Below are 22,140 nucleotides of genomic sequence, written 5' to 3'. Positions count from 1 at the left end.
CTAGTGTGTTGAACAATGGGAATACCACTATAGTGCGTCTACACCGCACTGCGGTGTATCATTAGTTACTAGTATTTCACTATGTTTGACACTTGCTGCCATTTTTCAATAGAGATAATTACTAATTACTAATTACATCAATACACCGCAGTGCGGTGTACTAGCAAAATCCATCACTGATTTATGCGGTGTAGACGCACTGAAAGGGTTAATTTGAACAGTTCCATGCCTTTATTCTCGGAGGTTTTAAATTCCTCTGAACTCCTTGAAATACAAAACTAATAGAAATTGTTGAACATTGAGCTGGATCTCAGCCACATTCAGACTGAAATCAAAATTATTTGCCCTGCACTTCAAAAAACTCAGAAATCTAATATTGTTATATATCAGTACAATATATTGTATATAAAATCCTTAAATATGAAAAAACACATAACAGATTTGATAATGAGTACATTTGATAATACAGTTTTACAACTAGATTGCAGCAGTTAAAATGAATTAGCCATTCTAAAGCAACTTTCTTGACTTTTTGACTCGGCTTAAATACTATGGTTTTGTTTTTCACTCCAAAATTACAATCAAACTCTAATGAAATGAGGTTTCTTGTCCGCAGAAATATTGATATACTGGATGAGTTGAAAGCGAAAAGTCGAAATCTGATTGGCGTTGGTTGCATTGGATTCAGATGAATTGTTATGCCAATGCACAAGTTATTGTAAAACTAGTATTATCGAACTTGGCTAAACTTCTATAGGGGCAAATAAAACACCATATTTATATTACATATATACCGGTATATATAGTTTTTTGTAAAAGTCGACTAGAATTCACAAATGCAAATATTATCTATCTATAGCGTAATGTAATATTTATAACAAAGATATACACCGGTATGGTATAAAACAGATAATACCATGACCCATTTACAGTAAATAATAAGTGGAAGAATTCATTCCTTCCATGATAGACGTTTCGTTAATCAATCTATAATATTGTGTCCATCTCATCACCAATCTCTAAGCTCAACCCCTAAAACAATAGGTGTATCCGGTACATTCGATCCAGTTTTCTTCATGACTATGTTCTCCTGCAATACACAGATGATGACATAAAATAATACAACAGTGCTTTTGTCTTTTTAACAAAATCGAATGCTGAATTATATACATACCGCTGTTTCCTGACAGGTTACGAACTTCACTTTTCTCAATATCGAAGCCAACAAAAACTTCATTTCCATCATGGCCAATTTACTACCAACACATCCGCGAGGTCCAGCCCCAAATGGTTGGTAGCACATGGGATTTCGCTTCGCTTTAGCTTCCGGAGTGAACCTATGATAAGATGAATATATTCTTTGAATATTTTAGATGGTAACACTCCACTGAGGGGTTAGAAATTATTACGGAAGAAGCAGAATGACTTGTCATTCCATAAACGCAGAGTAGTAGTCATCACAGTACTTTATATTAAAGAGTATCATTTAAAATTCAGCTGTTTACCTTTCAGGATCAAAGTTTTTTGGCTCAGGCCAGAATTTAGGATCAAGATGAATGGCACTGATAGGTATTGCGATGAGGAGATCTTTTGGTATGAATATTCCTTCTATCATGACATCTCTATCGGCCTTTCTCTCATTCCTGAAACAGTAATACTATCTGTCAGTCCTGTAACGCTAGTTGATTCCAGCATAAGTGATCGAATTTTGTTTGCGTGAATGAAGCCTGTACCTGACCGATGGAGGGTACAGACGCAGAACTTCAGAAATCACCATCTCCAAGTAGTCCAAGTCCTTTACATTTTCGAAGGTCAATTCCTGTTGAAAGAGTAATGAGAATTCATTCATCGAACAATCTATGGGTTTCCGTAGGTTCATTCTATCAAACTCTTGTTTTAATATCAAATTCTAAGTTTTTTTCTCTCCACCGTGCGGCAAAATGAATTTACTATGTAAGAAAGATATTATGAAATAGGTTCAAGGATAGACTGTTACAAGATATTGAATCGTACTGACCAAAATCAAAACCTTGCACATTGCGTAAACAGATATATTTTAGTATACCCACATCGCTGTCAAGGACGGATCTAGGATTCTTAGAGGTGTGGGGGATGGACCTGACAATTGGCATTGGCACTTACTCTGAAAAGGGCAGATTTTGCAATGCAAGGGCTGCAAGTGTGAAACCTTGGTGGGAGTTCTGGTGGCCCTCCCACAAAAACTAAGGGCAAAAGGGGCATTGCAAAAAATATTTTTCCAGACTTTTTGAGAGGAACATTTGAATTTTGATGGGGCGGACCAGGTGGATCCACCCTTGAATATGATGGATATTACTATATGTACCTGTTGGTCACCAATAGCATCATCTAGCTCCTGCAAAACTTTATTCTGAACTTCAGGATATCGGGCAAGATGCCATGATGTTAAAGTCAATGAAAGACTAGTAGTATCAAAAGCTGCGATAAAAAGTGTCACTGACTGCGCCACAATCTCATTCACCGTCAGCCCTACAAATGAAGTATTCAATATCAGTTGGGCCTCCTGGATGTTTTCTTTATTTTCAATTCAACGTTTTGATTTGATGTTAGGTATGTCATTTACAGGTTCTTCCAATAATTAGATAGTAAAACCCACTAAATTTCGGGTTGGACATTTTTCAATTGATTCCTGTACCTTTGGAAGACCATGTTTCTCCATCTGACGTGACATTGTCCATGAGCGAAGGGTTACTTGAGTCGACTTTTTTCTCCATCAAGATTCGTAGAAAGTCATTACTAACTTCCTTTAGAAAAGAGCAAACAATACAAATGTAGCGAAAACATATCCATACACAAGCAGTGATATTGTAAACGTAGCTTTACTAGGACATGACCAAATCATTTTTCTGACTTCTTTGTGTATTTTCCTATCCGTAACTTGGACTTTGTTACCTCAGACTAATTTTGTCCGAGTTAGGCAAGGTCCACTGTATATCAAACATGTATAAGCGAAGATTTCATGACACGCAATATCATAGAACATCACAAACTTCAAGACATTTCTTCATAACTATTATCCACATGAAACGAGAATGTTTGGTTAGATCCAATTGACAATCGGTACAGGGTCCTAGTAAAAGACAAACCTGAGGATTTTCTTTTCTTCGCCTGAACGATTGTTCGATTAGACTCGTAAAGAAATGAGACAAGCGAGCCGGTATCAACGTGTATCCCAACTTCATCACAATATTCGCAATCGATGGCAGAAAAACTGCGATGAAACATTATTCAAAATTTCACTATTGCGTAGTTGAATCATCAACGTCTTAAATGTTCGGATAACTTACAGTAGAGAATGAATATAGGATGGCTGTATGCTAATTGTAATATTTCGCGGGTATATCTTACATACGCGTTACAAGGATTTGCTATGGAGTCGATGTCAGTATCGAAGAAAACACACGCAGTCACATCTGTACTATACGCGGTGAAAAGACTGAAAAAATGAGATTAGGATTAGGATTACACAAATTTGTGAATGAGTGAAATATCAATAAACGATTGGGCTAGGATGGAAAAGAAACCCGTAAATAATCTGTTTTTAGATTATATCGAGAGCATTAAATAACTGCATACTCAAGACTGTTCCTGAATTACAAATGTCAATCATAGTTACCTTTGAGCATTGAAACTATTTCCTTTTTCTGCTTGAATTGTCACATAATTAGCCAATCTTTCAGTGCAGACAGACAAACCTGAAAATATCTAAATAACGATTTCATAAGTGCATCCAATGTTCATTACAAATATCCCAATTTATATGCAGAGACTCAAACCTGATGGCTTCAAGACTCTGAAACCTATGTCATTGCATTCACCAGGTATGCAAAAACTAATTAATTTTTCATAAAGATTATTAATGAAAGGACACTTGCCTTAGAGAGTACATTATATTTCAGAATTTAATATTGATGCTAGCACTGACCTTTTTTAAACTTTTATCATGAGCTAAGGCATCTGTAATGATAGAATGTATGTGTTCCCAGTATTTGCCTTGAGCTCCTAACAACCCTTTGCTAAGCATAGAACCAGCATATCCAAATGACTGAAATAAAAGAGTTCTCAGGTTTAATACCTGAAAGTGGTGTAACAATAAAATATTTTGCAGACAAATACCAGTATATTTATCAAATTAGGCTTACCGCAACATAAACATACACTTACTCTACGATTGCGAAAAGAATGGAAGTCTTTTATCAAAATCCGTTCAACCATATTAATATCCATTACCATCAAAACTGGCAAACGCCCTTCATAGATTCTAGATATTCAAACATGATAAGCGAAATGATACGCAAATTCAACGAGGCTTAACTCAACTTAAATGTTCTGAACTAGAATATGTTTGATTAAAATGCTATCTAAAATGCACTAAAAATTTAACTGCATAATCGAATAGCAGATTAAGGTTGTGTTGATTATGATCCATTTAACCATTTAAAGTTCTTGTGTTCAATGATCAAGTAACGTAATAAAACTACCGGCACTGAATGAGTTCATTACATACCCATAAACTTTCTCTTTTGCATACATATTGTAAAGGCTCTGATCATGTTTGGCAATGCCCTGAAAAAAATCATACACATATGTGAAAATAGAATAATGTATTTCGTAAAATTATACATACATTGATATATAATGTATTATCGTATGAAAAATTTCAAATCAATCTATCATTGGCATTGGAAAAAGGGTGATTTTGATGTTGATAGCTACAGTTAACTCAGCATTGGGACTGTTTATTTTTTATTGACTGGATACAACACTGAGAATCAGGGAAATAGAAGGTTTTCTCCAAATACATCATATCAGACATTATGGTGAATATAAGCATTCAGTCACTTTAGGGATCCAGTGCATATATATATATATATATATATATATATATATATATATATATATATATATATATATATATATCTATACATATATGTACATGTATTGCTATTGCAACCTTGAGTAAGGTAGTCTACTGTAGATGCATGTCATACCTCCGTCATTGCAGATGACAGCGTTCCCAAAAAGGGCGACGGTCTAGGTCCTTTAATACCTAGATTTCTGAAGTAAGAATACGTCCAAGTCGCGTACCTGAATATACACATATAAACTGATCAATAATCAAGGATATTTGAATACGAAAAATATCTACAGAGGCCCAGATTTACTGACTAACTTAAGTTGTTGAGGTTTGTCTCATAGTAGCAAACAACAATATAGGCTAGTTATGATCTATAAGTAAATGGAAGTTAACTATTCTTTGTTGTCCCTTGCTGTTTCTGTAGGCGAAAAGAAGCACGCATGATTCAAGATTTCGCCTAGTAAAAGTGCGTCTCTGGCCTCCAATATCCTAGGGCCTCCAAGTATGCTGTGGTTCGACCTAAAGCTCACACTTACAGTGACCAATCAAGAAAAGGTGAAGTGGGGTAGCATGGAAGTGGTGTTGTCTAGGAACTTATCATTGTTCTTGTCGTTCTAGGCCAGGGGAAACTTGTAAGACTGTCTGGTAGTCAGACAAGAGGTTAGTCTAGTATCTAGCCGCTGTTACCCAAAACAGCTATAGTAGGGGACCGTAAGTGTAACAGCGTCTGTCAAGACTTACAATTGGTAGGCCTAATGCTAGATTCACCAAATTGGTTGGCAAAGGATGGTATGGACATGGTTGATACTCACAAGTAAACCAAACACATTAAGCCACTACACATCAGAATAATATTAGTTAATACGCCATTATTAACCAAATAATATGGGATTTCCATTATATCGGTAATCACTGCCGAAGATGAATTCATTCTTTTTTCTTCTCTGCTCGATTTGGCATTGGGTTTGATTTGGATTATTGTGTCTATTCTTAGATCAAAAAATTAATCTAATAAAAAAAAACGTTAAATTGTAGATTTCATTTCGTAGTTTAATGTCTTATGCCGATGATACGACGTTTCGATTCGACATAGCATAGTCAACCCTGTTGATCAGTCCCCGTTGATGTAGTTGGAGGCAAATTCATTAGTTCTTTCGTTGGTTTTACGAAGCATTTTTCATTTTTGGAGTTTGCGGCGATAGAGGTCCTGTCATAATTTCTATAATCGACAACAACACCATCTTCACTTCAACGGCTACGCCGGACTAGATGGCGACACTGTATGGACACTTACCAGAGACGGATCCGCGGCCTAGCGGCGGGAATCTTCCCGGCGGTCACGGCAATCCAGATCTGTAGCCCTACAGGTTTTGTAGCGTAGAGGGCAGCTTGAATCTTTGTTCCAGCGAATAAAAGGTTCGCGGCGTGCGAGACAAATCACCAAACCCGGCCCCGGGCACTGTCGAGAGCTCCACGCCCGACGAGTGGTCGGTTGGTTCAGTCAGCAATCGCGGAAGTCCGGGTCTTTGAGAGTGTTGGCCAAGTGTGAGGATCTGTATCTGTTTCTGTTTCGATCTGAATATGGTCTGTTTTACACCAAGGAATGGCGAAGCATGGTGGTGCTCGTTGTGACTAAGTGCCTCTGAGTCGCCTTGTTGATCCTGTTTAAAGAAAACGCGATCTTTTTAGTACTTTACGATGTGTGTTATGTCTTAAAAATCATTTGGTAGTCTAAAAATACCATCTTTTCAAATGGGGCAATGATTTTGGCGGCCCGGAAAACATTGCTTCTATCGGACTCGGCGTTCAGATTTTCCTTTTGTTTTGTGGCTCATTGATGATGTACGCGTACTCACAGGCTCGTGATCATAATAAACAATTCCTGAAAAGATCCTATATATAATATCACACCTACTCATTGTCCTCTGAGACTGTTTGTCTGTGCCAGAATGTGTTAATTGTTGTTTGTCTCACTGTCATGTCACTACTCGTCACCTTTGTTTTTGTATCATTTTCCATGTCTCAACCTGTCTGAATCTGTGTGATATAAATAGCTATGTGTAAAAATTAAGTCAGTTCCAGTTTTGGTATTCCAAACTGATAGTTCGCTCGTCACTCCATTTCTTTATTTCAGCGGTAGTTATGACGTCCTCAACTGTCTGAGATCCTATTTCATGAGTCGTGTTGACAGTCATGACCGCTGTGTCCATGGTAGCTTTATCTGATTTTGTTGACTTCGGAACTTCTGTTTTCAGCATCCTTCGGTTCAGGAATTCCTGCATACGTCTACGGTCCCGATGCCCGGGTCCTCCACCAATTTAGCAAAGCTAAATTCAGTCCTATTCACGAAGAATGGTCGACGTCGGAAATCCGGAACAGAGCGAAAGAGTAACGAGTGACGAGCAAAATAGACGAAACGCTGATTTTTGGCGGGAATGGCCGCCCATACACACCCCCCCCCCCCTAATCGATGAAAAAACTAAACAAAAGCTTTTACGTAACTTCTTATGTATTATTAACCGCTTAGTATTATTGCTTGTGTATTTATTTATTTCAAAGATAGAGCATGCATACAGAAATACATATTGAAAAGGAACAATTTTGACGACAAAACAGTGTTATTTTTCTTGACTGTTAAATCTTAAATTGCAGTTAACAATCATATGGAATATTTATGTTCATTCCACGCCGTAGCAGTGATTTTGCGTTAAACCATTTTGGTATATGTCCTGATCTATGCACAGAATATCTTCCACAGATGAACCACTGTCATACCCTAAATGAAAACGAAAAATTTTTTTTAAAGATACGTTAACATTGCCAACGTGAATCGTTTAAAAAGATGACATATCCGACACAAGAAAATATGCATATTTTATTAGATACACTGTACCGGCAGGTTTACCATACCTAAGTTTTGCCAGTGTTGCATTCTAGCTAGCGCAATACATCTTTCGATCATGCACTTTGGATTACTATCATCACTGTGTTTCGTACCACATTTTTCAATGGAACTATAAATTTGTTTTGCACTTTCTACGCATCTATCGAGGGGATCCACTGCGATTTTTCGTGCATAATTACAATCTACGTTCGCATAAGCGCATTTCCCACAATCTTCTTCCGATGTACAATCACAGTCGTCGTCGACAGCTATAGCTAGTTTACTGTTGTATTCAGTCATATCTCTCTCTGCGTTTGTGTTGGTCTTGCAACCATCTGAAACTAAGGTACAACCCGACGATTGAGACAGACGGAAAACGTCATTTCGTCAAAAGATGATTTCTGTGAATGAACACACCAATTCAGTTTTTGCCTGAGTCATAGGGTGTTTGCATTTATGGCAGACATTCGGATAATATGTTATTCCTCAACATCTGATAATGATAAATGTACTGATTTTCCTTTACTAAAAAGACGATGTAGGCAATACGAATCATATATAAGGCATTATTAATTGCTTGGAGAACGGACTTTTTTTCAGGAAAATACACAGGTACAAGGGGAAATGATATGTAACATGCTTTACTATTCCAGTATTTTCCACTAAGAAAAAATCTTGGCATGAGAACGAAAATGAGATGATGAGCAAAAAGTCCGAGGAATCATGGTCAAGAATGCGGGGCTGGCCATCCTAAGTACCAATTCAATTCGCCTACCCTCAGTTTAAGATAAGCAAGTTCATTATAATACAGAGACATGGCAATTTACGTAAAGATTTTACGAGAAAAAACTGTTCGCAGAATATAACAAACTGACATTTACATTGTAAATGTCAGTTCGAACGAAAAGATTACACGTACGAAAAAAATACATTTATTTCTCATCATGTCCCCTCCGGGGATCCGTACGAAAACAATGAGTTAGTTACATATATACTTAAAGACGAGTTTGTAAATTTCAAAGCCATCCGAACCGAGTGAAAATAAGTGAATATCAGGAAAAGCTTGACTCATAACTTTTGTACGATGATCTATGGATTATATACACGTTAGCCAGAAATTGCAAGAGTCTCATTTATACTTACGCTCTATGGTGGCAACGACGATAGCGATGGACAAAATCTTCATGAATGAAGCCATTGTAAGCGATTGAAACAATGATTTTACCGTGAGCGAAAAGATTTGTGTATTTAAACATTTTCCTCATCCAACGAATGACAGTTGATTTTGATGTGCATGTGTTTTTAAAGTTGCTACCTCCGAACTGACAATCAAACTGTCACATGAAAAATCGATTCGCAGCCGTCAGAAATTTTGAAATGAGAGAACATGTGGAAAGAGGGAAAAATGTAGCCATACACGTTGGATTAAAGAATGATAACAATATATCTAAGCGTAACAGTAAGATCGTTCGCCAATTCATGTACCCTATGATACCATAATTGTGACCGATTCCAAGTACCATGTCAAAGCAATCGGTCATCAACTAGGTAGAGTATGATTTAACTCTTGATTGAGCTGGAAACAACATGATTTGATACATCTTGCCGTAGAGATACCATCATAAATGTTAGCATATGCGCTTGTCGGTATTTTTTGGAACCCTGGACGGATCTATCAAAATGAAATATCCCTCGAACAAAATTGAATCATAAAAAAAATTGAAGACTCACTGAAAGATGAACACTTTCCATGTATAGGGAATGTAAATGTTAGAATAATTCCGACCTGAAGGAAATGTTGTAAACGAAGAAAGAGGCTGCAATTAATTTTTCTAATCCGTTCTAATACCGCACCCCAAATTTCTTCAACGAGGTAGTACCGCAAAGAATTTGACTATAAAAATCATCTTAACTGATTGCGATTTTTTTCCTTACTAGTAAAAATCACTAGAATATACGGTACCATGGACTCTAAAACGTTTTACAGTCAATGAAGGTACCACTACTTCGCAACCACGAAAGAAATGATACATATAAAGGCTTTCTCAAGTTGAAGTAAGGCTCGCTTATCAGCAGTGGTCATAGTTTTGGTCTATTCGGATGATATTATAAGATTATTGATTGGGATAGTGGATACGTGCATGTTCCTAGCATGAGGAATATCTGGCGGATTCGTCTTGGTTGGAACTTAGGGGGTCAGGACTCTCCCTGTATTCTTGTGAAAAATTTTGAAAATTTGAAGCCCAATAAATATGGTACAATTTCCATTGATATAACTTCAACTAAGAAAACGAATATGCATATTTTCTTGTGTCGGATATGTCCATCCAACGAATGACAGTTGATTTTGATGTACATGAGCTTTTAAAGTTGCTGGATATACCTATTTTTCCTCCGAACTGACAATCAAACTGTCACATGAAAAATCGATTCGCAGCCGTCAGAAATTTTGAAATGAGAGAGCATGTTGAAAGAGGGGAAATCGACGTTTGATTGGCAATAAGAATTGTAGCCATACACGTTGGATTAGAGAATGATAACGATATATCTAAGCGTAACATGTAAGATCGTTCGCCCATTCATGTACCCTATGATACCATAATTGTGACCGATTCCAAATACCATGTCAAAGCAATCGGTCATCAACTAGGTAGAGTATGATTTAACTCTTGATTGAGCTGGAAACAACATGATTTGATACATCTTGCCGTATAGATACCATCATAAATGTTAGCATATGCGCTTGTCGGTATTTTTGGAACCCTGAACGGATCAATCAAAATGACGTATCCTTCGAACAAAATTGGATCATAAAAAAATTGAAGACTCACTGAACGATGAACACTTTCCATGTATAGGGAACGTAAATGTTAGAATAATTCCGACCTAAAGGAAATGTTGTAAACGAAGAAAGAGGCTGCAATTATTTTTTCTAATCCGTTCTAATACCGCACCCCAAATTTCTTCAACGAAGTAGTACCGCAAAGAATTTGACTATAAAAATCATCTTAACTGATTCCGATTTTTTTCCATATTAGTAAAAACCCCTATACGGTACCATGGACTCTAAAACGTTTTAGAGTCAATGAAGGTACCACTACTTCGCAACTTCGAAAGAAATGATACATAATAAATGCTTTCTCAAGTTGAAGTAAGGCTCGCTTATTAGCAGTGGTCATAGTTTTGGTCTATTCGGATGATATTATATGATTATTGATTGGGATAGTGGATACGTGCATGTTCCTAGCATGAGGAATATCTGGGCGGATTCGTCTTGGTTGGAACTTAGGGGGTCAGGACTCTCCCTGCATTGTTTTGAATAATTTTGAAAATTTGACGCCCAATAAATATGGTACAATTTCCATTGATATAACTTCAACTAAGAAAATGAACAAAGTTGTGTCTATTCTTAGCTGTGAGTTTAACGTTTCAGCGTAACATTTTCTTTTGAAATAAAAACGGAAGGAACTGATTTTGCGGTAGAGGGTGAGGGTGTCGTCAGATCATTATCCCTCGCTTCCCGCTAACGAGCCACGTTTGGTATAGGCGTTTACGACGATGACGTCGGTTTTGTGGATCGAAAATGAAGAAATACAGCTGTTAGTGATTGACAAACAGATTTGTGCGCGTATACGAATATCATAATGTAGTACAAATGGTATGAAATAGAAATTGCATGTATATTTATTATATTCATTTATACCCTTACCCTTGTAAGAGCTGAGACGAGGTTTTCAATCGTCTCGGGCCTACTGCAAACTATATACTATAGCTAATTTCTCGGTGTCGGTTCTTCCCTGTGCGTTTTAGCGCCCATTTAATACATTTATAACGTCCTCACCATGGACACTCACGGGTAAAAGGCATGTGTCGAAAAGCTGTGGCGGATGGTAACATTAAATAAAACATCTTCTTAAAGAAATTTCAAGTTTCTCCATTGTCACCCAATTGCGCATCATGAATAGGCGTGCGCAACAGGTGAATAACACAATTGATACAGGTTATTGCCCAAACATAGTAGTTCACCTGTTCCTATGGCCGACGGACGTATCAACACTAAGACCACAGAGACACAATATGAAAGTTCGCCGCTATGTTGGCCTCAACAACATCATTTGTCATCACCACAAACGAGGTCAACGAAAATCCAATCAAGTGAAAAATCTCAATTGGAATCAATTTGGCCGAAAGAGAATGCGAAATTAGTTACAACAAATACCCAAACAATGGTTGCTGAGGCTATATGATTAAGCTTTTGTAGTCTATATGTTACTTTGGGAAAACATCACATATTCGTGTATGTATCGCTAAGATCTGAAATAAGATCATCTGAATTTTATTTATAATTCTATCAAATCATATTAATGAGTGTCGCCTTCCCGCTGAAGATGATATGGTGCTAAGGCACTAAAACTGCATTCGGGTGAGAGCCCAAAATAAAACGTATATTTTCAAGTAAATATTGAGTAATTAATACTATTTATTCAAGCTCACCTCATGACCGGGTCGTGACGGGCGCATGAGGTGAACGCGAGTGCCCCGCTGTCGTTTCCAGAAAAACTATTCATCATCTACTTGATGATTAACGAATAGAAAAAATTCTAACATGTGCCGTAGTTATAAGATATTCACACGTCCGCAGACTCAAATTATGATCGAGATTCCTGGCCTACTGGCCTTCAGTTGACCATATCTTCGACTGATGACCGGTCATAAACGATTGTTTTGCAAAATTAAGATACATATACAATTGACCAATTCATAGCAATAACATCTCAATCGATATCAACGGTGCGGTTCCCACAACGTGAAACACGTGTCCCGATGGCCGCGTGGTATGATAATGGTGACAGTTTTTATACGACGAATTCTCTAAATTACAAGGAAGTAATTTCTTACGCCGAACACGCGATAATTCCAATAGTTGGCCTGCTTTCGCACGAATGACACGTTTTTTGAAAAAAGATATATACGGGCTCACCAATTACAATTACAATCGCTATTCAGACACAAGCCAGCACTCATTTCTCCAATTCGGTTGCTACGTCATTTTGATTGAAAGAGGCACATTGTAAATAGAGGTACATTGGTCATAAATACTACGCAATTGCCAATTTCAACGGTCCAGCCTCTATGATGCAATAAAAACAAGACGTATATGAATATAGATATTTTATTTCCAAGAGATGTTTCTAAGCCATCTCGCTTATTCTCAACGGTCCCGATACCCGAATATGTAGATCTATGCTTTCAATTTCTTTAACTTAAAATACGCGCACCACGTATTCAAATATTGGCGGAATATCTAATGTAGGTTTGACCTGGTGCGCTATTTTTTGAAATCAATTGTGCATATTTTGAGATTCCGTTAGAATCAACGGCCTTGGTGACGATTATGCGTTACTCTCAACGTATTTCATATTTCCTGGGAAATCTTTCGCGTAAATACACGTGCGGGTTTAGCGACAGACGCGGGTCCCGAACATTCCATTGTAAACTGGAGAGACGCCCATTCTCATTGGGCAAATGGAACAAAGCCATCCTCGCATACACAATTGAACAATACAACTCGTGAAACCCGGAGCCATATAGTTCACATCTCTTTTGAACATCTTGTCACACAGTCACCGACATCCAGGCCGCACGTATCTGCGTATCTTTCGCAATAGCAACATTATACACTGCATCTCCGAAGGGATTAAATACAGTATACCCAGTTAACACGGAATACATCTCGCGATTCGAAATGGAAAATAAAGAGGCAACGATATTAATGCAAGAAGGGTTGGATAATTCCGATGAAAGGTAATTGAATTATGCATATTCTCTAAGATTCGTGGCCATGCCATATAAAGCTATTTCATGTGTATATATGCAGCCATTTGAGCGCATTAGTTTGATCGGTATCATGATAATCCTTTCTAAAAACTTCTAAATTGTCGTCCTATTCAATTACTGTTTAGTTTATCGATAAGTATTTATCCACGAACGTTAGATAAAAATCGAACTCTATGTGCATTCTTTACAGAAATGCGCCTGCTGTACAAAATGATCATTACAAACAACAAAGAGCGTCAAACGCCGGCAAAGCGAAAAAACGTACCAACACGGTAAGTTACTTTTTGGTGATGTTTATTTATCTAAACAGTAGACTTCACTCAAGTTGGATCTTTTGGGACCGTCAAAATGTGTCCAAATTGATGTCCGAGTTGGATGTTATGTTTTTCATATATGGTATGTCAAAAAATATTTAAGAAAACATTCGAGTTGATCGAATCCGACCTAGGCGGAGTCTACTTTACATAAGAAAAAACTTTTCTTTACTGAGATACTATACCGGTTGAACCTAATACGGTTCTTGCGGTGGTTCCCTGGGAAATACGAAGTTTAAAAACCTGTTTGTTTGTGTCGACTAGATTGTTCTCATTAAATACACATTAACGTCGTGGTTTTGAATTCGAGCGCGTTTACCATCAATGACGGTTGTTGCACAATTCTCTTTTTGACAGGAGGACTTGCACACGTATAGACGTTTTGTAGAGAAACGACGGAAGCACAGAATCAACCGAAGTATGGACGACTTAAAGAACCTGTTGCCATCGTCAATGAGACAAGAAAAGGTATTATTCATCTACATATACATATAGCGTGATTAATAGTGACAGCCTTACTAAAATGTAAAGGAAGGCTTCTCGTCGTTACGGAAAAATTCGCTCGGCAACAAGCTATGATTTTTAATTACGAGACACCTCTGTAAAGCAAACCCGATGAAGCTCTTTGGTACAAAATCTACACGATGTTTATGGTTAAAAAAAGATCTTTCGATTTTAATCAACATCGCGTACGACACATAGTTATCGCTAGTCTAGTACCTAGCCGTCGTTCCACAAACAACGGGAACCGGTAACAGCGACGGGTATTCAGACTAAGTTATCGCCAGATTGATGATAACGTCCTCCGCAATTTAAATCATCGCCACTTGCGTCAGAATTTAACTGAATTATCACGATTTGATATGTTTTTATCAATTCAGGGCAATCGTCAGAAACGAGGATTATTAGAAATGACAGTGGATCACATGCGTTCCATGACAAATAACACCGAGGCAGAACGGAGCGAAAATTGTAAGTATACCGGTCACTGTCATATGTTATATTAGCAGTCGTGAATTGTTGCGTAGCTCATATAGAAACAGCCACGATCCCAAGAACTGATGGACCTGCTTGAACCATGGACAGTATAATCTAGTTTATACGTCCATGCTTGAACATATCACTTTTCAACATCTAGATATGATCATCAAGCAAAAGTCTCGGAAGACATGAGGCACGGGGGCAGGTGATACGTACCTTATTGTTCCCAACATTGCCATTGTTTGGTTTACTATAAAGCACGCGTTTACACGCGCCTATACGCCCAAAAAGGACTATAAATAGATTAAACCCTGGAATGTATTATGAAGAACGCGGACGCGTGCGGTCTAACAAGGAAATTTATTGTTTGATGAAGAAGGCACATCAAATAATTCATGTGATGCTATTCGTCAACTGCATATTCCACGTTGCCGCCAAAACACCTGGCTACATGGCAGATGGCGTAATTTTCCTAACAATATAACGGAAACAATAGCCACGTGTTGGCAGCTGCCGCGTGCCTTGCCGGAAGGATGCTGAGAGCAGCTGAAATCCTAGTCATTTCTAGAAACTAGCATGACAATACAATATGCTCTTTGTTCAAAAGCTGAACTAATTGATAATTTCGTTCTCCGGTTATATGAAATTGCTATTATAATGCCTGTATGATCGGTATGATAAGATAAGTTTTTTATTTCATCTTTCAGGCGAAAATGAAAGTCCAGTTGACGTGACCGACGGCCCTGTTCCACTTCCTCCGCTGGAGCATTCAGATGTCATCAGAGCTGGCTTCCAGGATTGCCTGGCGGAGACAGTTCGATATCTCGTCGACGTTGAAAGTATTCCGGAAGACGATCCTATTGTCGATGGTTTACGGGAGTTCATTTCCAAACGACAAGATCGACTCGATTATGAGGACATCTTGGAGAACTCGGATAATCGATCTGAGGATGAGAAGACGCACACCTTTCTGACGAACAATCAAGTTATACATGAAGAACAAAATGCGGAAAATGGAGAAGATGAGGTTGATGGGCTGATACCCCCGATTTCAGAAATTGCCGCTGAAACTCTAGGGCAATTGTCTCGAAGAGAGCCCGATTCGATGGCGGATTTTGAAACTGTCATCCCACATCTATCGATACTCGGGAGGAACAACCCAGCTATTGCCAAAGTAACTGAAGAAATTGCCTGTCTTTTAGAAAATGGCGACGACAACTGACTTGATCATGTTCTAAATCTTGGAAGTTTACCATGTGCTAGTGCTGGTCTAAACGAACTGGCGAAATGTGCAATCAAATATGAATTCATTAAGTAAATCTTCTTGTTTAGACAAAGTAATTATTTAGCCTAACTTATTATTACGATAACAATATGAGTGTAGATTTTATTTCAAATGCATTTATTTTCGAAAATCAAAGAAAGCATTTATATGTACATAAAAGCACACTAAAGATAGAATGTAGTATATATTTATTCACTAAGAATACAACAAACATATGACATAATGGAGTACTGTTTTATTTGTCGGAAATAAGTAGCTTCGAGGCGGAATGATATTTGTTTATAAGTTAGGAGACAGTAGTAGTGACACTTTTGCGTTTTGACGTTCTTGGACCATGACGTGCATTCTCATTTTCATCCACTTCCTGTACCCTCGATACTCGACGTGATGAACCTCGGCCATTCGTCCTCGACCTGCTAGCAGACGATCTCATTGAGGTGGGAGAGTTTCCTGACGTAGCTATTGGAGTCAATGGCCGCGACTGCCTGCTTTTTGGTCTAGGACTAGACGGAGCAGATGACATCGGGGAAACTTTGACGGGCATTGGTGAACTCGTTGGTGATTCGATAGACACATCTGATCTGAGTTTTTCCAACATCTCATTTTGGATTCTTCTCCGTCTTTCCTTGCTCTTAAATTTTCTATGACCCAAAACCATTTCACTACAAGCACAGGGCAAAATGAAATGTAGGTATGATTGTTGACAAAATGAGATATATTAGATATACAACCAGTTGAGAGTTGGTAATAATAACCAACCTGAAATCAATTTCGCCGTTATTGTTGTCATCCAACTGTTCAATAAGTTGCTCAAGCTGCAGGTCACTTAGTGGTATCTTGGCCAACTGAAGAAACATGCATTAAAATGGATCGTTTAGAAATGTTTTACGCTGGTGGATGAATATGTCACCCCGGACATACAAACCTTAACACCTTTTCTGAATTCATCAAGCGTAACGGTCCAGCTACCATCTCTGTCGAATTCTTTGAATAGATCCATAACTCGGAAGTTATTTTCTCTCATGTACTCGATGAGAAGTCGGAGCGGGTTGCCGAACCATGCATCTTTTTCGAGCACTTTTTTACCATATGGATCGTCGTTGTAAACTGAACGACTGAAAAACGCTTCGAAATTCGCATTCTTTGTTTGTATTTCACGAATTAGTAACATTCCTTTCCGGGCGACTTCAGTATCCTGAAGATATACATGAACAAATATGAAACATGCTTATTGAATATTCTATCATATCAACTAACTATTCAAAGGCTTTAACTCGTGGTAAATTTACCGTAAACTCGATATGCTGTATGCGGCTAGTTGCAGATTTTGCAATAGTTTCCAGAAGTTTTTCGGCTGCTTTCGTGCCAATTGAGTTCTGGTTAACCTGAATTGTTTCAAAACGAATAACATGTATTGTATGATTCTTTTCATCGCCGTATAAAGTCAAGACATTCGAATTACTTTGAGAACTTCTAACGTATCGTTCTTTTCCAAAGCTTTACAAATATGCACGATGCCTTCAACGTTGATTCGATTGCAGGATAGGTCCAGTTCTTGTAGGGTACGGTTCTCTTTCAAAGCGCGACTGATCGCCAGTGCGCCGTTATTACTAAATCCATTCCAAGATAAATCCAAGCGGTGAATTCCAACGTTCTCCTTTTAATTATACGGATAGGGATCAGAAAGCGAGGTTGGTCAGTTATGAAATGATCAAGCTCGAAGTATTTTATGCTTGCCTTGATCCCTTTCGCGATGGCAACTGCGCCTTTTAGACGGAAGTGGTTCCAGCTGAGGTCAAGTTCTTCCAACATATCATTTTCAGCTAAAAACGTTTTATAGCATTGTCTTGTTGCATGACAATTCCAGAAAAATATTTCTATTTGAATAACTCTTTGGAAAATATTTCAATTGATGGGGGCGGGGTATCGGATAACAGTGGAAAGCAATCATGGATTAGAGGAACTACAAAAGACTGGATCAGTGAGAGAGGTATTCCCAAGCCATATTTAACATGACCTCTGCCAGACCGTACCGATCTTAGATATTGAATGAGATGAACCTTTTGAAAGCCAAATTCCAAGTATGTATGAGCCATTTTGATTTCCTTTACCTATTACCGGAGCTAACACTTTTCCGCCTTCTTCTCTAAATTCATTATAACTTATGTTCAGTGACCTCAATCGTGATTTCTAAAAGAAAACGAAAAACCTCGAATTTATGAGATGAGATTAGTTGGAAGTGTTTAGTTATCAACGGAGTAATCACATCCCATGCCAGATTTAAATTATACCTTCAATGGACCAGCTATATGAATCACATCCGAGTCCGTAAACTTGTTACCTGAATTAAAGAATATTCCCGTTAACCCAAGTGAATTGGGGCTTTCCAATCGGTTAGACTACCACAAAAGCTCTGATCACCTTACCGGATATGTCTAGATTTCTTATTGTAGTGTTTATTGCGATAATCTCCCCGATCAAAACAGCCCCATCAGATGCAAGATTATTGTTAGCTAGTCTCTGAAAGTCATAAGTTTGATGAGAAATTAGCTGAGAATCAATAATATTATGGCCTCATATAATTCTGCAACAGCAATGGAACGGGATTTGTATCACTGAGTGAAAAATTCTTCATAATACGACCAGATTCGTTTAATTTCGTAGGTTTTTGTGATATCTGATAGAGTTGAGAAGATTCTATATTCACCAAATCAGTAATGCACACGTTCTCTTTCAACATTTCGGTCAGATAGAACAGACCATCCGATTCTATTCGATTTTCTGATAAATCGAGTTCGGTGACTGTCATATTCGTCTACAAAAAATACAACCACACAGATCAATCGAAGTGACATATATATTTTTACAATTGACCCATGGACTCACCAATAGAGGCATGCTCAATGCTAAAACATCAATAGGTCCTAAGCCAATGTTGATCATCTTGATTGTCGACTTTGTTAGATTGTTCAGGACGTGACGAATGGGTACAATGTTATTTCTCTCACAGGCGGAAATGTACACGGAACAGCCTGTTGGGTCGTATATTTCCTTTTCGACTGGATAAGAAATCAAAAATAATGACCACTTGATTTTAACCGAATGATTTAAAATCTGCTTGCCTATTAACCAAAGCACATGATAGGACAACGGATCTTACCTTCGTTTTCCATGTCGGTGTCATATTCTGAATCTGAGCCTTCTGGACTGGGGTGAAGCGAGTATCGAACGGATAGTTCTGATCGAGGTAAAGTGATATCGAGTACTGATGAAGGGGTTGGTGGCGTTGTTTCTGTCGAGAAACGACCATCTTCGGGGACGGATTCGTTTGTAAGACTCCGTAGAGAATGTGACCTCGTACGAAAGAACTTCTTGATTTGCTGTTGCCTTTTTGCCGGTAATAATCGACGTTGCTCTTGTTCTTTAACCGTTAGTGGACTGAGTAAGAAATATTTGAATATACACATTATACACAGGCCTATATTCAGATTGTTTTATACCTATTTTTTCATTTAAGCATGGAGTTACTGTAGACACATATACATGAATCTAAGTGATTTGAGTAAGATTGAACCCAGAATACACTATTATTCAAAATCTCAATGAACATTATCATCACCTATTTTCCTCAATTGACATTTTCGTCGCGTTTTATATCCCAGAATCAAGAAAATATCTACAAATCCCGTTATAAGCATTAGAATTTCAATAATCAAAAGCATTTAGCATTTCGATATGGAGCGTCTATAAACAAATCCCTTGGAAACACTGATATCCGTGTTTGGTTATCTAATATTGAAAGTGTGTCTTTTCGTTGATAAGCCAGACTTTAGTTTACTATGGGTAAATATCACAAAGTACTTCAGCTTCGAATTTCTAGCAAATATTTGAAAACGATTTGTGAAAAATAATCGGCCGTCTCGTTTCTATTCAATATTAAACCCATCGTTGAGGGTCAATATAGGGAGCGGTCTTTTTTCCATGTAAGATGATTGGCTTTGATTGATACAAAATGCTACCCATGGCCTACATGCGTGGAAAAGGATTACCAGTTAGATCAAATTGATCTCCGGGATCGGGAAATTAACACACTGTTTCTATGACAAACCATTGTTGTATATTTTTCGTAGTGATGATTATAACGGATTTTTGTCAAACCGCTAGAATGTTGCTGTTTCTTCCTTTACTTTCGTGTTTATCGCTTAGCGGTTTTGCGGAGGCAACGATTGGTCCACCGAATTTGAAAGTTCTCACACTCGAAAATTCGATTTTTGGTAACTGTGATAAAACATACAGTGAACATAAAAGTTCACTTTTTTATTCTCATTTCTATGCTCAAGCAAGACTGTGGAAGTATCGCCCTAACACATTCTGCAACATCACAGTAGCTTTCGAACCAGGTAATTGCAATAATCTCTGGTGACGAGCTCAAGGCTATATTTTTCCTTTTTTTCATCCTTTGAATCCTTTATGATAGAATAAACGAAACTTGGTGCTCGTTATTTAGGTTATCGAATGCTTTTAAAGTTCTTGGTTTATGAAATCTACATGGACAATGAATCGCAGGAATGTTCAAACGACCAGTTTTTCATCGTTGACAAAAATACAACGAGTGTCATTTGCCATCACAATCGTATGTAAAATCTATAAGGCTTCTTCTTTTCTTTTTCTTTCTTCTTTACTTAAAATTCATCGAAGGTTCATGAATTCATAACTTAAATCTAATTTACTTTTTGCGGGAATAGATTAGGCCTATAGGTTGATAGCTATATATTTTCTGTATTTACGTAAAGAGAGAAAACATTTATCTGAGATCAGCATTCATTTCGCCACAGATTCCCTGATCAATTACGTTTCGCAGACAAACGTTGTAAACTTTATATTCATCACCAACGGAGACGGAGAGAGCCTCGGCTTTGTGGCTTTACTTACAAGATTCCACGAGGGAAATTGCACTAAAGACGAATTCCAGTGTGATACAAACAGGTACTGTCGTATAACCAAACGAATTCAGTACCGGTAGTTAACCAACTCCAAATTTGCTAGGCCTACGTAGAATCTATTTATGAGCATTTCTAAATTTTCAAAACCTATTTGACATGGTTTAGATGTATTGGAAAGGAGTTTTTATGCGATGGTAACGATAACTGTGCCGACCAATCAGATGAATCCATCATAAAGGCATGTATAACCTGTCCATTGATTTTGTAAATGTTCCATTTGTGAATGTTCCTTATTCTCACGCTCTAAAGCGAACAATAATTTGTAAGAACTACATTTATTCCTTTCAGGCGAAATGTCCTGTGATACGACGAGAGGAGCCTGAAATGTTGCTGATTGGTATAATCTACTTCATAGCGTTTCTTTCCATATTTCCATTATGTCTTTGGATATTCGCTATGATATCCTATCTTCACCACCGTATTAGCGTTTATCTTTATAAGAGAACACTCATCCCACTGGAACTATCCCTATCCGCTTTCCAACACGGTGATTTCGAGGACAAGCCAAAACCTCCACGAAGCGAACCTAAGCCGAAATGGTTGGTAGATGCGGAAGTCTACAAAAAGCACCGTCGGATGACTCTCGCCGCTGGGTCGGCTGACGAGATCCTTGATGAAGTGATTCTACCTGCAACCATCCCGACACTAAAAGAGCATGTGGATGTTAGACGAATATTGTCGGATGTCCATAAGGAGAGGAGATATTCGGATGGTACTTGTCTGGACAGAGTTCTCCGACCCTTGGAAAGTCACGAAGCATCGACCCCAGTACACCTTTCACCCTCAGCCTATCCAACGATGTCGATATTAGAAGAGGCAATCGGAAAGAAGCAACAGCCCCCGATGGAGCGCATTCTACTGCATCCCAGCTCATATTTCATGAAACTCGATTACGAGAAACCGAATCAGCAGCAGCCCAAACGTACGGGTTTAACGGT

At 38.0% G+C, this 22,140-nt stretch overlaps 3 protein-coding genes and 1 long non-coding RNA gene across 4 annotated transcripts; 2 read left to right on the top strand and 2 right to left on the bottom strand.

Annotated features, from left to right (window-relative positions):
• Positions 1-422: 422 nt before the first annotated feature.
• LOC141908079 (cytochrome P450 3A21-like) lies at positions 423-6,147 on the bottom strand. The gene is made up of 14 exons (XM_074797899.1): positions 5,710-6,147; positions 5,031-5,127; positions 4,547-4,605; positions 4,204-4,300; positions 3,965-4,084; positions 3,656-3,744; positions 3,327-3,475; positions 3,126-3,250; positions 2,675-2,783; positions 2,345-2,508; positions 1,734-1,819; positions 1,506-1,643; positions 1,175-1,337; positions 423-1,090 (listed from the first exon to the last, which is right to left on the bottom strand). The coding sequence occupies exons 1-14, from the start codon at positions 5,826-5,828 to the stop codon at positions 1,010-1,012; spliced, it is 1,596 nt and encodes a 531-aa protein (XP_074654000.1). The 5' UTR covers positions 5,829-6,147; the 3' UTR covers positions 423-1,009.
• A 7,321-nt stretch (positions 6,148-13,468) lies between these two features.
• Positions 13,469-16,412, top strand: LOC141907463 (uncharacterized). Its single transcript, XM_074797116.1, has 5 exons — positions 13,469-13,586; positions 13,810-13,891; positions 14,291-14,401; positions 14,815-14,905; positions 15,622-16,412. Exons 1-5 carry the CDS (start codon positions 13,528-13,530, stop codon positions 16,134-16,136), a joined length of 858 nt encoding a protein of 285 aa, XP_074653217.1. The 5' UTR covers positions 13,469-13,527; the 3' UTR covers positions 16,137-16,412.
• On the bottom strand, positions 16,371-19,967 carry LOC141907456 (uncharacterized). The gene is made up of 13 exons (XM_074797106.1): positions 19,819-19,967; positions 19,360-19,637; positions 19,086-19,258; positions 18,907-19,014; positions 18,626-18,719; positions 18,491-18,540; positions 18,311-18,389; positions 17,937-18,022; positions 17,662-17,856; positions 17,489-17,584; positions 17,125-17,394; positions 16,959-17,044; positions 16,371-16,861 (listed from the first exon to the last, which is right to left on the bottom strand). The coding sequence occupies exons 1-13, from the start codon at positions 19,836-19,838 to the stop codon at positions 16,486-16,488; spliced, it is 1,911 nt and encodes a 636-aa protein (XP_074653207.1). The 5' UTR covers positions 19,839-19,967; the 3' UTR covers positions 16,371-16,485.
• Positions 19,217-21,382, top strand: LOC141907473 (uncharacterized). Its single transcript, XR_012619497.1, has 5 exons — positions 19,217-19,446; positions 20,544-20,599; positions 20,707-20,832; positions 21,035-21,185; positions 21,308-21,382. It is a non-coding gene; the product is annotated as an uncharacterized LOC141907473 (long non-coding RNA).
• The last annotated feature ends 758 nt before the right edge of the window (positions 21,383-22,140 follow it).

This window comes from Tubulanus polymorphus, chromosome 1, assembly GCF_964204645.1.
Source record: "Tubulanus polymorphus chromosome 1, tnTubPoly1.2, whole genome shotgun sequence".
Lineage (NCBI taxonomy): Eukaryota > Metazoa > Nemertea > Palaeonemertea > Tubulaniformes > Tubulanidae > Tubulanus > Tubulanus polymorphus.
Note: the sequence above shows the minus strand (reverse complement) of the source record. Positions and strands in the feature narration are given on the sequence as shown.